At 43.9% G+C, this 14,902-nt stretch overlaps 6 protein-coding genes across 8 annotated transcripts, besides 3 other annotated features; 4 read left to right on the top strand and 2 right to left on the bottom strand.

Annotated features, from left to right (window-relative positions):
* Positions 1–644: 644 nt before the first annotated feature.
* Positions 645–1,541, bottom strand: TSTA_060430 (uncharacterized protein; the record flags this gene model as incomplete). Its single annotated transcript, XM_002339896.1, has 1 exon — positions 645–1,541. The coding sequence occupies one exon, from the start codon at positions 1,539–1,541 to the stop codon at positions 645–647; it is 897 nt and encodes a 298-aa protein (XP_002339937.1).
* Positions 1,542–3,529: 1,988 nt separating this feature from the next.
* Positions 3,530–4,343, top strand: TSTA_060420 (uncharacterized protein; the record flags this gene model as incomplete). Its single annotated transcript, XM_002339895.1, has 4 exons — positions 3,530–3,784; positions 3,835–3,937; positions 3,991–4,181; positions 4,233–4,343. 4 exons carry the CDS (start codon positions 3,530–3,532, stop codon positions 4,341–4,343), a joined length of 660 nt encoding a protein of 219 aa, XP_002339936.1.
* An 819-nt stretch (positions 4,344–5,162) lies between these two features.
* Positions 5,163–6,417, top strand: TSTA_060410 (zinc finger protein, putative; the record flags this gene model as incomplete). Its single annotated transcript, XM_002339894.1, has 2 exons — positions 5,163–5,234; positions 5,269–6,417. The coding sequence occupies 2 exons, from the start codon at positions 5,163–5,165 to the stop codon at positions 6,415–6,417; spliced, it is 1,221 nt and encodes a 406-aa protein (XP_002339935.1).
* A 1,769-nt stretch (positions 6,418–8,186) lies between these two features.
* Positions 8,187–8,219: a sequence feature (AT_rich).
* Positions 8,220–8,890: 671 nt separating this feature from the next.
* On the bottom strand, positions 8,891–9,909 carry TSTA_060400 (uncharacterized protein; the record flags this gene model as incomplete). The annotated part of the gene is made up of 2 exons (XM_002339893.1): positions 8,891–9,656; positions 9,845–9,909. The coding sequence occupies 2 exons, from the start codon at positions 9,907–9,909 to the stop codon at positions 8,891–8,893; spliced, it is 831 nt and encodes a 276-aa protein (XP_002339934.1).
* Positions 9,910–10,326: 417 nt separating this feature from the next.
* On the top strand, positions 10,327–11,445 carry TSTA_060390. Of its 3 annotated transcripts, XM_002339890.1 has the most exons (4): positions 10,327–10,464; positions 10,516–11,001; positions 11,049–11,182; positions 11,258–11,445. In XM_002339890.1, the coding sequence occupies exons 1-3, from the start codon at positions 10,345–10,347 to the stop codon at positions 11,109–11,111; spliced, it is 669 nt and encodes a 222-aa protein (XP_002339931.1). In that variant the 5' UTR covers positions 10,327–10,344; the 3' UTR covers positions 11,112–11,182; positions 11,258–11,445. The 3 variants fall into 3 exon arrangements, with proteins under 3 accessions (XP_002339931.1, XP_002339932.1, XP_002339933.1); XM_002339891.1 differs by having other exon boundaries at positions 10,327–10,461; positions 11,049–11,445; XM_002339892.1 differs by having other exon boundaries at positions 11,049–11,445.
* Positions 11,446–12,825: 1,380 nt separating this feature from the next.
* Positions 12,826–13,275: a mobile genetic element.
* A 475-nt stretch (positions 13,276–13,750) lies between these two features.
* TSTA_060380 (uncharacterized protein) lies at positions 13,751–14,276 on the top strand (the record flags this gene model as incomplete). The annotated part of the gene is made up of 2 exons (XM_002339889.1): positions 13,751–14,031; positions 14,096–14,276. 2 exons carry the CDS (start codon positions 13,751–13,753, stop codon positions 14,274–14,276), a joined length of 462 nt encoding a protein of 153 aa, XP_002339930.1.
* Positions 14,277–14,432: 156 nt separating this feature from the next.
* Positions 14,433–14,461: a microsatellite.
* Between the last annotated feature and the right edge of the window lie 441 nt (positions 14,462–14,902).

The following is a 14,902-nucleotide window of genomic DNA, read 5'->3' as shown; positions in this document are numbered from 1 at the left end:
TACCATCTCCAAATATCTCAAAACTGTCCTAGCTAGAAGTCCCTTCCATTGAATATAATGGGACATCACTCTGAATCTGAACCCTATTTTCCGAAATGGTGTGTCAGAACTAAAACAGTGAAACAAATCCAAATGTGAGGCAACCCCGCTAGACTTGATATCCGCAGAGTTGCTCTATTCCATGCCAATTTTTGATACAGTATGCTGTTCATTCAGCATACGTCTCATTCAACTTGGCCGGCTGAGAGTGTTGTAACACTTGCATCGTTTTCTTTTGAGTTAATCATCTAAGAAGACATCTTAGTTATCAGATGTTTAAGAACAAGCTTAAAGATTACTAATAGATGGGCGGTATACTCATTGATTAGATTACTTAAGGGTATGCGTTGATTCATATGTACGGTGCGTCAGGTTGTATGGGCCAATGTTGCCTCATGTTGCGTTTTATCATACAAATCCGTATACATTCTTACAATCTTAAAATTCCAACACTTGCTGTCCCGTCATTTTGAATTTAAGCGCAAATACTTAGTCATTAACAAGAAACCAAAAAAGGGGATAGATAGAGACCAAGCATCGTGTCAGTACAAGAAACTGCAGATAAGATTCCAAACTTTTCAATAACAAAGAGCCATCAGCCTTAGCTATTTTGACATGGGCTGGCCGAACTTATGCTTGTCAAACACCGGGGTAGGCTTGCCAAAGGCCGGCGTAGGATAATCAAACTTGGGTTTCTCAGACGCCCGCATAGGCTTGCCAAAGGCTGGCGTAGAATGACCATTCTTGGGCTTCTCAGACGCCCGCGTCGGCTTGCCAAAGATTGGCGTAGCATAACCATTCTTGGGTTTCTCAGACTCCCGCATAGGCTTGCCAAAGGCTGGCGTAGAATGGCCATTCTTGGGCTTCTCAGACACCGGCGTAGGCTTGCCAAAGGCTGGCGTAGAATGACCATTCTTGGGCTTCTCAGATGCCCGCGTCGGCTTGCCAAAGATTGGCGTAGCATAACCATTCTTGGGTTTCTCAGACTCCCGCATAGGCTTGCCAAAGGCTGGCGTAGAATGGCCATTCTTGGGCTTCTCAGACACCGGCGTAGGCTTGCCAAAGGCTGGCGTAGAATGACCATTCTTGGGCTTCTCAGATGCCCGCGTCGGCTTGCCAAAGATTGGCGTAGCATAACCATTCTTGGGTTTCTCAGACTCCCGCATAGGCTTGCCAAAGGCTGGCGTAGAATGGCCATTCTTGGGCTTCTCAGACACCGGCGTAGGCTTGCCAAAGGCTGGCGTAGAATGACCATTCTTGGGCTTCTCAGATGCCCGCGTCGGCTTGCCAAAGATTGGCGTAGCATAACCATTCTTGGGTTTCTCAGACTCCCGCATAGGCTTGCCAAAGGCTGGCGTAGAATGGCCATTCTTGGGCTTCTCAGACACCGGCGTAGGCTTGCCAAAGGCCGGCGTAGGATAACAAAACTTGGGTTTCTCAGACGCCCGCGTCGGCTTGCCAAAGATCGGCGTAGTATAACCAATCTTGGGTTTCTCAGACATTGGTGTAGGCTGGCAAAATTTGGGCTTGCCACAAGCAGGGTGAGAGGTGGTGGGCTGTTGGCCGAACTTGGGCACGCTGGTCTGAGCAAATCAAATTTGGCCTTGTTAACGAAGGTGGCTGGTCAAAATTGGGAGCAATCTAAGTGCTGGTGCTTTTTCAAGTGAACTACTGGTGATCCTCTGTATTTTTGGTGGGTTTTTCCAGATATATATTTGAGGTACTATCAGGCTATAACCATAAGTGGCTTCAGAATCCCAACATTGACCCTTTTTGTTTCTGTTACTCTGCAATACTTTTTTCTACACTGATCGTTTCTAGTAGTTCTATGTTTGTCTAAACCAAATCAAATCCATATGCGGATTGGTTTCAGTAGAGTTGGTGCTAGCACGAGTTGATGTTAGCGCGAGTTGGTATCGAGTTGGTATTAGTAGAGTTGCTGCCAGCACAAATTTGGTATGAGTTGATGCTAGTACGAGTTGGATACGATGCAGGCCGATTGATGCAATCTCGCTCTTGGCTCTGCTCTCATAATGGAAAAAAAAATAATTGACAGTTGGCTCGTTTAGTATCCTTGTAGCTTTGATTAGCTTTCCCACGTTGGTGCGTATTGTACCTCAAAGTACTTGTCGGAACGTGAATATCAAACCCTACACGTTTTGGCACCGGATATAGTTAGTCTGACGCGGCACGTGCGTGCCGTGTATATCTAGCTAGCCATCCCCGTCCCCCTCGTTCTTGGGGACAAGTCACAATATTAGGAATCAAGATATCTTCATATTGTCAGGCTCATTAGGCCGCTTCGTGTTCGCGCCTTACTACCGTCTATGCTTCGTGATACGGACCGTAGTTAAACCAACAGTACTTTATCATCAATAATATATCACCACCAACTTCTTTCTTTTCTCTCGGTTGTCTGACTATCCACCATAATTCTCGATCTGCCATTATAATTGCATCAGACAGGAGATATCAAACTCAATAGCATGGTATTCAGGATAAGGCTAGAAACACAATCGCAGGCGACAAGCATCCGATCCATAATGTCTTGGATGTGCCTCTCTAACTTTATAGAAGTTGAGAAGACTTTTTTTACACTGCTGTCGCCCTGATTGATAATCATTTTAGGTACAGTATTTGGATTCGATACTCCGGGAGTGTGGTGACTGTGCTTATACCATCTCCAAATATCTCAAATTTGTGCCTAGCCAGAAGTCCTTTCCATTGATTACAATGGGACATCACTCTGAATCTGAAGTCTATTTTCTGAAATAGTGTGTTGGAACTATCATAAAACAGTAAAACGAATACCGCTGAAAAAGACGTACCCTTAATGGAGGCATTCCGGTGTTTATAACGAGGTGACCATAAGTCATCAAAAGATACAAGCTAGAATGTAAGTATGGGATCTGGTTATATCATACATTATACAATACAAGTTGCAATAACTCGGCGAAGATATGTATCAGCGTCTTGCTTGGGCTCCGTGATTTCGACAGAACCCCACAGACACCAAACGAGAAAGGTTCTGACACCGAACGGGAACGCCACTTGACAATCGAAGGACAAACTTTGAATACAGAATTGTGCAATCTCAAACGGGAACAGAAGAGTTCCAAACGGGAACAGCACGAATCCAAAACGTGAAGATATTGACATCAATTGGGAAACGGATAATGAATGATCTTTATTCCGAAAATGATGCCAATCTCAAAATGGTCACTTCGTTCTTGTGTTTCTCTTGATCCCTGACTCTCACCGGTACAATTTGAAGATGTGACATCGTTTCATTTCGTGTCATGACAAGGATGAGATAAGAATTGAAAACCGTTGTTCTCAGAATTTAGGTTTTGAATCTCTTTACACTGTTACAAGTCACTCTTCTTGAAGCTCTCCAAGGAGAGCCTCGACATCAGGTATATAAGCCGCCCATCTCCCCACGGCCACACTCAGCAATTTCCCAGATCATGGTGAGCATATCTTACTCAAAATGAGTTTACATGGTGGAGTATCTATTTCTGTGCACAAGGCGACCACTCTTCCATTAAGTCTAGCTCGGGACTCCGATAACAATAAGGTTATTCACGAAAGGAAGACTATTCAGTCGCTGATCGACGGTTCCAAAAAGCCTCCATATTCCCGAATCGATACCATTCTTACCAACTTCTTCCCAGAAAAATACGGAGAGGGATACTATGGAATGGAGATAGGCGACGTCTCATGCCGGCCGACCTTTCTCCAAAAAGTATTCAAAATACAATTCGCACCTCTGAAACGATGACTAATGTTGCATAGTTGTTACACGGACTGATCTATATTCCTGAGGTTCTTAATGTCAGCCATGGCCACTTGCATTGTGATGAAATCTATCTCAATGACGAAGGCGAAATCAAAATTGGTAAATCATTCCACCAGTGAAGGTTCTCGACTATTCCGCCGATGCTTCAGTAGGAGATGTTGGGAAGAGCATGATCCAGACAGGAAAGACGAAAGATGTTTCTCGCGGCGTGCAAGCAGTTTGCAAGATTGCCGATCAACTGCTTAGTCTCGATAGTAACTCAGATACAACCTGCATGTCATGGATCATAGCAAAGAATTTCGTCACCATGCCGAGCACTGTTGATCCTCGAACGCTTCTAAAGGTACGAATCCTTCGTGAAAATTATAGGTCAATGTAGCTAATGGATACATAGCACCCGTTTCTCAAATTCAGCCAGGATTCCTGGTATTTGTCGTCGCTTAGTGGCTTGCTCTCATTTGTGCGAACAACAGGTCTCGTTGGATGCTCAAAATCCAGTCAATAGAACGACGATGAGAAAACTGGCAATGAGGATATGACGAAGGGGTCAGATAAAGAGTATCTTCCCAAACCTTTTAGCTTGGGGCTACCATGACCTGCGCATCAATTGGTCACAACATCAAACATGTGGCCTGCCGGGCTAAAAGGCAAGATGCATGGATTAGAATACCTGTATGTACGCAACTAGATATCCTCGGTTTTCTCGTGTTTTGGAATGACTAATCATGGATCATTACATAGACGGGTTTCACTTTTTTAGCCACGTTCTTTTCCAATCTGCGTGCTTTGGGAAAAGTCACATTCTTTGTTCCGGAAGAGGATAACATGCTTCCAATCCGCTGATTGATCATGAGCTGACGGTACATCTTTGCGTAGCAATGGGGCGCAAATATGATGAATGCGGAAATTCCAGCCAAAAAGAGAAGTGCATCATGGGAATGTTTCTATTCAAAAGAAGCAAAGATTCTCTGCTAATAAATCAGAAATCGTCTTTCCAGGGCTCATCAACAAACTAGGAATGAAAGGAAATGTGACGGCTGAGCATGGCCTTGTATTTGCGTCCTGGCTTACAAATAGGGCTTGGAGCCGTAGCCCTATCCGTGCCGTATTAGGAAATAATATCAACATCAGATGTCGGAGCTGGATAGGGAAAAGTGCCTCGCACAGAGATTTATAAAAAAGTAAGAGTGAGAGTTCTTCTTCTTCTTCCTTTTTCCTCCTCATGCTCAATATTGCCTGTCGACGAAGCACCTCTTGTATGAGATAGCTAGGATAGCGTATTCGAATCAAGCAGATTGGCAAGTCACAGTCTCACTCCAACATAATGTATGCCAAGCGCGAGTTCGCTATATCTATGGCTTTCAAATCCACCTGTCATGGCTCAGCGTTTTCTGAAGTGCTCATAAACTAACTCATTTGATCTCAAACAGACAAGCGTATATCACCCAAGCGGCCCGACGATCGTTATGCTTAAGTGCGAATGCGGCGAGCTTTTCAAGGCTCGAGCTGATCCCAGGCAACATGGACGGGCAAAACACCACTACAAGTGCCAACACTGCAACCGCAGCTTTATCTCTTCTAAGAGTTTAAAGCAACACTCTCGGGATCTTCACAATCATCAATGTGGATCATGCAAAGGGATGTTCAGCAGCCTCAAGTCACTAAAAAGGCATCAAAAAATGACTGGACATTGCTATTGTCGCTCGTGCAATCTTTACTTCACGTCTATTGATTTATTTCGACAACATGCAACCTCTCCTGATCATGTGGGGCAATTTCACTGTTGTGACTGTGATCGAGACTTTGTGGATGAATCTGCTCTAAAACAACATCTTCAAAACAAGATTCATAAGCCTCCTCCGAAGCATCCGAAAGGATTTGCATGTGACAAATGCGAGCGGGTGTTTTCAAAAATGGCCTCTTTGGAGCAACATAAAAAATCATTAGCCCACCATCCCCTCAGTGACTTGGAATGCATAGACCCAAAGTGTCGGAAACACTTCAGATGTCCCTCGTCTCTCTTGCATCATCTTGAGAGCGGTACCTGCATCTCCGGGATGGACAGAGACCAACTCAATGCAATTGTCGTCGCACATGATACCAAGCAGATAATCCATACCCAGGATCACCCGCTTGAGATCACTGCCTCGGAAGATAATGGCAGCATATTTTCGGACACGAGCACCAACTCTGAAATCATTTATACTCCCGGGACATCCGTTTCTTCCCTAACTTTGACGAATATTAGAATACCGCCAGCCAATGTGCTCAGTCTGAACGAGGGGAACCGTTGTGACGTGTGCTCAAGAACATTCAAAACGCTACGGGCTCTCAAGGACCACCAGCAATCACCTGTCCATACAAGCACTCAATTCCACTGTCCCATAGGACTGCTGCGTGGAAAATTTGAGTCCAAGCCAGTTCAGTCTTTTAGTACGCTAAGTGGGCTCGCGCAACATCTCGAAGCTGGAGCTTGTGCCGGAGAGATTGCCATACTCCGCGAAGCAGCTAATTACATCGAGGGCTGTCTTGAAGATATGGGCATTCGCAAAAGTATTCTGCTGAAGATTGAATCGTAGTACATGTACGAGTTATTGTTATGAGAGTTGAATTCTATAACACCTCTTTCAAACATTAATTTAACAGCTAGACTGTAAATCTTGAATCCCTCAGCAATACCTCTGAGCTCGGACTCTAGAACCAATCTTCGCAAGTGGCCCTGTGTTCGCTTATTGCTCCAAGACTTGTAACTTCATCTTCACGCTCCCGGAGAAATCATCCGGCGTTTTGCTTTCCGGGAGAGGATAGTAAGAATCCTGTTTCAACTAATAATGAGATGATTGATTTATGCTTACATACATGTATCTTTAGTCCCCTAAAATTCCAGGCTCCGGAGGATGGTTTCAGCGTCCTGTGATCGACGATGAACTGCCGAGTGACGAATATTGGCACATATATTGAGGATATCTCGTTTGTCTTTTTCACGAACCACAGCGAGGACCGGCGAGAATTTGTCTGGACAGTCCATGATAGTGCGACACCAGGAATGCAACTCCAGTGAGTTTGGCTCTGTCCAGCCACGTTCCTCCAAAGTGATTGGAAGTGTTCATGTTTGGCCCCAAAATTTTCGCACATTTCTTCCAGGATGCATTGGAGATGGGATAGCAATAGATGTTGGTCTTTAAGAGGTAATAACTCGCTACCGCTTACAGCTTAGCCGGCCGGTGTACGTATAGCCTCCAAGATTTGTATTTCATACCTGGATTGATTCTGCCTTGAACTCATGAGAGCAGCTTTGCGCGCGCCACGTGCTTTGCGCCATTTTTTGTTATGTTTGGGTTTACCGTCTTTCATATTGCATGTGTTCATGGACGAAACTAGCCAGGATTCCAGCGGAATTATCAAAGAAGGTCACAATTCAGCACAATAACTAGTCTCCGAAATCGTGGTTAAATTTCTCAGCTCATGTGGCATATATACAGGTACTGCGTCGGTCCTAAACGCTACTGTAATCCACTCGCCGTTTTCGATTTGCCATTATAGTTTCATCACACACGAGATATCAAAGTCAATATGATGGGATTCAGTGTGAGACTGGAAACACAATCGCAGGCGACCGGACTGGAAGAATCGCTCGCAGGTAAATACAAAAGATGTCGTATCTCCGTCTTTTCCTTTGAAATACTGCCCCTGCAAGCGAACATTATTCAGCGTGATGTATGCGGACAGACTAGAGCCCTGGCCCGATATTCGAACAACAATAGGCAGGGGAGTTTTTTCTCCTTTCTCAATAAAACGTGGCGGAGGAATTGCCACATAGATCTTTGTATTCAGGAAATAGTGCGTAATCGTCCAATCAGACCCTTGGTAGCTAAATCAGATTAGACAATGTATTGTACAGCGAGAGCTAACAGGAACATACTTGCGTCTCAACTCTCCAATTCTTTTTTGAAATCTTTGGCATTGAAAACAGGTAGAGCATGGCTCATAGGAATCAAGGACATCCCGCCGCGTGTTGATCGTTCGAGGGGTGCGCTTCAGACATATGCTTAGTATCTTAACACGGCCGGATTGAATGCTATCGATCATGTATTGCATCAGAGCGTCTTCCTCCGGTGAAAAAATGCGTCTTTGAGGAGGAGAGATAGGATGAATCGTACACAGCCCATGTCGAAGATTCTGTGGTTGGTAAGAGATATATGGACGTAGTGCGGCTGCGACTAACTTTTGTCCTAATTCTGCCGAGTGTGGCAATGGAGATGGAATGGGCTCGTCTTTCGATGATCCCCCACCACTCGTAGACACGCCAGTTTCGCTTTCAGCACTGTTCAAAATTAAACTAATATCCATATTTAAAATATGAAAAAAAAAAAATAATTTTGCAGTTGTGTTTTCACACACAATATGGGCGCTGAGGTGGTTGATAGTGATACTGTACCGTCATATCTCAGATTGTCGAGACAGCAGTTCATCACGGAAATGAAAAGCAGGAGCGCTACTTATACAATCTGCGGAGCTCGAGCGCTGATGCTATGAGACTGCGATTAAAGAAACAGGTAAGCCTGGACTACAATGGCTTACTTCCACGAACACGATGTAACATCACTGACACGTTGACAGGGGTCGACCAAGCTGCTGGGACGAAAACGTCACCTGCCAACCAAGGGGCCCCAACCTCGGTTCTAGGAACTTGTAAAGCAATGAAGCATTATGCTATGGACTTAACACTACAGAGAGTCAACATTGCCTGGGCCGCTTACGCTGGCTCTATTCACTATCTAGACCTTTGATTTGATGTTCGCACTTCAGATTACAGCAGGAGAGCTCCGGATCAATGTAATCCTGACTGAATAAGCGTCATTTTCACTATCAAGTAGCAATCAATAAATACTTTCTTTGCTCATAAAAAGGTGTATATAAGGAAAAGACAACTAGACATCTGGTAATTAAAGAATATCAAAGCTGCGGAATGAACCTCAATCCTCCGAACCCGGACAAAATGGGTGAAAATAAAACACTGATGAAGCGCAAAATATACTTGGGACCCAGTCACTATAAGCTCCACCACTGGTTATCGGAAGAAAGCATTCCCAAGTACCACAGTGCTAGCAGAACCGTCAACTGCGGTTGGGATACACTACCACGCGCAATCCAAGGTATGGAATCTGAAAGTTCTAGATTGCCGTAATTATCAAGCCTGCGAATGGCGACAAGTTCACGATCGGTGAGAATAAAACCATAACGAGCGCGATGCTGCTTCATGTACCAGTTGACCTGGGACAATGCCTGTTTAAACTCTTTTCTATCTCTCTGAGTAGGCCCATTTCGCAAATCCGAAGACCATTTGTATGATGGCTTGAGGTCTCCTGGGGCACGATTCGGTCTCGTAGATTCTGGAAGGTCCGTTGCGAAATATGCGGTATCGGGTATGAAATTTTCCACTGTTTGGGCGAGATTCCCCTCGCCAAATGATACAATCGTGCGATTACCAAGACTATTCTGCATACCAAGATGTTGAAAGCCCACACGAAGCCCGCGTCTAATCCTGGAGTCCAAATACAATGTGAATCGTTGTCGAAGGCTAGTCTCTGAAGTAATTGGCTGCGGAGGAGATGTCGGCATGGGCTCACGTTGTATCATGGCCCCGGTGAGGAGAGGCCCGTACTGGTTCAGAATATTCCCCAGATTGAAACCGTTCCAGCGACCCACGTTATTAATATCAATAGCGGCATATCTCCCGCTTGTGGTATTGTCTCGCGACTGTCCTTGGTTGCTTATTGGTAATCGTGGGGGTCCAGCTTGCAGATATTCCATTAGACTAATGTTGTTTGCCATAGTAATGGTTTGTATAGGAAGTATTCCGTCAGGGTACAAAGCAGGGAAAGCGTTTTCTTCGAGAATACGGAGTTGAGGATTTTAGAGTATTTGGGAGAACAGACCACAGGATCATAGCTACTTGCCTTTTTATATTGTATCCCTGACCACGCCATATCTATATATACTCACAGGCGCTTAGCAAAACATAAGACACCAAGAAGAGCAGATCGAGAGAACACCCGATACCAATACATGTTGGGACTAACCAACCAGACCAAAAAGCTGCGCGCATACTAGATGATCTAGTATGATAGTACATAGCGAGGATGAGATGGTGTGAGGTGAGATTCCCAAGTTTTCATAATGCCAGCTTGTCAGGAAGTGAGGCAGCCTCAGAACGACTATGCGTCTGCTTTTCGGAGGGACTAAAACCCCAACACCATAGCCACACTGCTGTAAAGAGCGCAACTTCAAACCTCCCAGGTTACAAAGCGGAATGTGACAGGAAACCGACTGGCTCACGGTTGCTTAAAATATTTTAATGTGGCTGAGGAAGCTAGAGTGATAGATTAGGCTAGTGGTGATATAGCCGCCGAGGTCAAAACGCTCGGGGTCCGTGCGTCGTTGAACTCTTCTTACATAAGGCCTTCCTCCCACTGGTGGCAATATCCGATCGAAAGCATTGCAGTATGAAGCTGGCCATGGGACTGACAATTGCTGATATTACTTTCACCCGGGTTCTTAAAGAATCTGACTCTTCTACTATTTTCCAAGTGACCGTTGAAGGGAAAACACGTGTCTTAAAGGTGGTATGTTACTAATGAATCTAGTTTCCTGAGCATTTCTTAACATAACTTCAGTACCACACAACAGAGAGATCTCACGCCGACCCTTCTAACCGTGAAATTGATGCCTTCACCTGCGAGAGCACTGCATATTGTCGTCTAAAAGAGAAAGGGCTATGTCAACAAAGAGTGGTACCGGACTTTTACGGTGTGATAAAACAGATCGATCCGATATCATGCCAACCTTTTTTGAAGCCGTTTTTGAAGGATAAGCTACTTCCTAATGCTATCCTTATCGAATACATTCCGGATCTGCATGAAATAGATCTTTCAACGTTTTCAGACCACCGCATTGCCACACTTCGTACAATTCTGGAAAGCATTCATGGAGTAGGAATTTATCATGGTGATCCCTATCCTCGAAACATGATGGTTCAGAAATACTCAGAAAGGGTCCTCTGGATAGATTTTGATCATGCACAAACATTCTCAGAGTCTGAATGGAAATGGCAGTGGATGCAGGATGAAAAAGAGATGGTTGATGAGTTCCTTGACGCCCTGGTAAGTATTCCCCAATTAATTTACCGATCCAACTAACCTTTGCCTAGACAAAAGATTATAATGATGGCAAGATATCGCGCACCTGGCCTTATTATTACACATATTTATGAATTCCCTTAAAATTATAGAGTAGCTACAAATGAGTTATCCGCTCGTTGAGTTCTCACGGGCACCTTTTGTTGTAGGTACATTCAATTCGATTCAAAGTCAGTTAGCATGGGGCTCCTGACTAAAGCAATCTTTACACACGAAACAGAGTTACGCTTCCTTCCCGTTTGGATACCACCTTGTTGCAATGAGCATAGGCACAAGAAGACTTGAACAAGGTACCATTGAGCTTGCTTATACATTGGAATAGATATACATTGGAATAGAAGCAATCTCTATTATCAAAACTGAATGAAAAGAGGATGAATCAATCGTCCAGCGACCTGGTCTATAGCTTCGAGGAGTTTATTTTACCAATCTATATCGCCATGCCAATGGTTGGTTCCTCAGTGGGTTGTGGCTGCACAGGCCGGACTTGGGTTTCAGCATCCTAGGATGCTGAAATCCTGACCTGTATGGCCATAAAGAGGCCTCCATCCGCACTTCTGCCTTCTCCTTCTTCATTTCTCTCCCACTATTAGCTTCTCTCGGGGCGTTCATCATGGATTCTGCTATCTCCAGCCCACGACCAACAATCCCCCCGAACCAAAGGAGGCGTTCGCTTCTTGAACTTTCCGAAAAGCTCCGGGAGCTGGCCGACATGCAAGTCAAGCTAGAAAAGAAGGCATTCTGTAGCCAACAGAGCGAAGGCCATACGCGCAAAGGTCCAGAAGGGGCTGGACAGCATTTCTGATCAGCGTACCGCTTTGAACGATCATATCGGCGAGCTGAAAGGGGAGCTGAAAAAGGATTTCAGAGATCTAGATCGATTGGTTGCCTCTCTTACTGTGCACTGGGTCCGTATCGAGGACGATATTGCTAGGGAGTATGGTTATGATCAGGCAAATGATGACCACTGGAAGATTCTTGGCCTAGTGTATAGCGACGCAGAGGAGCAGTGGTGTCGCACACATTCAGAGATATAGGACAGATCACGCGCAATGGTTTGGTGCTCGTCTATTATGGACACAACATCCGTCCTTGACAGCCATCCAATTTAATGACGGAGGGGCTTGTATCTTCTTCGTAGAACAGCATTAATTCGCGAAAGTGTGGTTCCACCATAAATTGCTGAAATCCTTGGAAAATACAACCTCTCAAATCTGGTTGATTATCCTCTGCTATGAATTGGTCCTTGTAGGCTACAGTTGCCATATCTATGTTCTTCTCCGGCTCTTTGAATGGTGTCCACTGCCTAGATAGTGACTCAAGATATGTCCTGATTGCAAAATATATAAAATATCCTAAGTCAGAACGGCGACCCTATTTACTTACTACGTAGTAGACAAAGTAGCAGGCACTAGTATTTCATGTTAGGACATTGACTCATACTTATGATATCAATCAGTCCGTCTCCACATAGTGGCAAAAAAAATACAAAAACAAAAGAGAAAGAAGAAAAAGATGAAATGCTAGTCACCGCCATATACGAAATTCCAAGCATACTATTTCCTTTCCGCCCGTCCCGCACTGTAGTCGATTTAGGCTACTGGGCCGTGTTGGATTAGCTAAGCTGATTCAACCAATCAGATAGATGAGATTTGTCAGCCAATAATAGCGAGCCATACACTGATCCACCGAATAGGGGGTAAAAGATATCTTCCACCTTTACTGTACTTAGAAAAAAGAACAAGGACAATAAGGGGTCAAGGATTCCTTACTTTCGGATAGAGATCCGGAGAAAAATGGGTATATCATCTTATTCAACGTCGCCCAGGGATTGAATCAAAGTTCTCACGGAAATACAACTATGAGCGTGCTAAGTGCGAAGATCCAAAAATAATCGAAGAATCTTTTGATCGCGTAGGAGAGGCTATATCAGAATATAGAATCTTGCCAGAGGATATCTAAAATTTTGATGAGACTGGCTTTGCTATGGGACTCTGTGCGACTGCAAATGTTATAACAGGAAGCGATCGATATGCTCGGCCAAAGCTATTACAGCCTGGAAATCGAGAATGGGTGACTGCAATTGAGGCAACTAATTCAACCGGATGGGCCCTGCCTTCGTACATCATTTTCAAGGCAAAGAAATATGCTCAATTAGGCTGGTTTGAAGATCTTCCAGATGATTGGGAAATCAATATCAGTGAAAATGGATGGACCACAGATAAGATTGGATATGAAAGCGCGTTGGTGATACTGTCCTTTATTCAATAGTATCTATTATGAGATTTGGAAGCTCTACAATGTGGTAAATTAAGATTATACTCTGGGCAAATCTGCATTATTGTTTCTACAGGGTTTATTAAAATCGCGACATAGGACATAGTTGAGAGCTGGATGTAAGGCAGTGGACGTTGCCCTGTCCTGGTTTCCCGATCGAGAAGTCACATGATTGAAAGCATGTGATCAATACTGTTTGACACTGAGCAAACGCGTAGCCTACTGTTTGTTCTCCTCCTTATGCATGGTACTCTCGTACATAGAGACTAATACCATTCGCGTTACTTCCTTGTTGTCACTATTCACTTCTACAAGATTTCCTAAACATTACAATCTAAAATCAAAATCCAATCTGACAATCCAAACATTTACTCCGCTGGTGGGTTTTTGGGGGATTCCAATATTTCTACGGTTATATTTATTAACTTCTTTAGATATGGAAAATAAACTCGGCCCTCATCATATTCACAATGAATCTGATGATGAAATCATTTATGAGCCAGATTGCCTGTGTACGACCAAGCATTTGTGGGATTCTGGTGATTTCTGTCCAGGAAGCATTGCTCGGTTACTGTTTCTTGGTATTACCTTACTTGATTTTACCCAAGGACGATTGAATGAGCCAACTTCAACTCGATTTGACTTTGTCAATCTTACAATCACTAAAGGCATTATCAAAGATGCTTTTCAAACCATATACTCCAAGATTGAAGCAAGGTATATTCTTCTATGTGATATCTTAGACTTTCCATATTTTAGGCTGATTTCTTATCTTTAATAGACCAGCCAATGTCGATCAATGGACTAGGATCCATAGCCGTCTTCAGCTTGAATACACCCGCGCCATGTCAATCGGAGGCCCCTATACTCCAGCCCGAGTTGAGAGTGTGAAACCCATTATTGAAATCCTCATTCAAAATATCAAAGAGATTGCGGAGGAGATTCAGCAGCTAGTAGTCTAGTTTGGATTTTTACTATTACTGGCATGTCATAATCCTTGGCTTGAGGATAGTCAAATTAGAATAAACACCTCATTAAACGAAGGTTCGATGGTATTCTGCTAACGAGAGTATCACAAAAATGAGCGTCAAGTTATATCGATGAGATAGTAAGAGAGAAGTAGTGCTAGTAGTAGTAGTAGTAGTAGATTTGATATACCTGCTTTAGCTAGCCACGGCCCACGGTCACCATAAGGAACATCCGCATTAGACATAGACACAACGCAAAGGCATGAGGACTTTAAAAACTAGTGGATGATAGAATTACCATTTCTGAATACACTTCCAAAATTTGAAAAGTAAATAATTAGTCTTTGTACAGTTATCTAATGTTGAAAATGTTGACTCCTATCTATAGTTTGTATTCAGCCATGGCATAACTATTGATTGAATTTATTACGCCCGGAGGGACTAACCCTAGGTAACGTAATCAACAAGCGAACCGGCGCTTTTTCCATCGTCCTAGGGATTTAATTTACCAGGGATGCATTATAAATCTATCTGGTTTCTGAAATTTTATTCATAGGGACCTATTAGTGGTTCAATTTAGTCCGGAGACTGCTTCTCCTGGTTAAACTTGGTTTACAGTA

The sequence above is a fragment of the Talaromyces stipitatus genome, genomic scaffold, assembly GCF_000003125.1.
Source record: "Talaromyces stipitatus ATCC 10500 scf_1105507295523 genomic scaffold, whole genome shotgun sequence".
Lineage (NCBI taxonomy): Eukaryota > Fungi > Ascomycota > Eurotiomycetes > Eurotiales > Trichocomaceae > Talaromyces > Talaromyces stipitatus.
The sequence above is the reverse complement of the archived record's forward strand: the minus strand, read 5'-3'. Positions and strand labels throughout refer to the sequence as shown.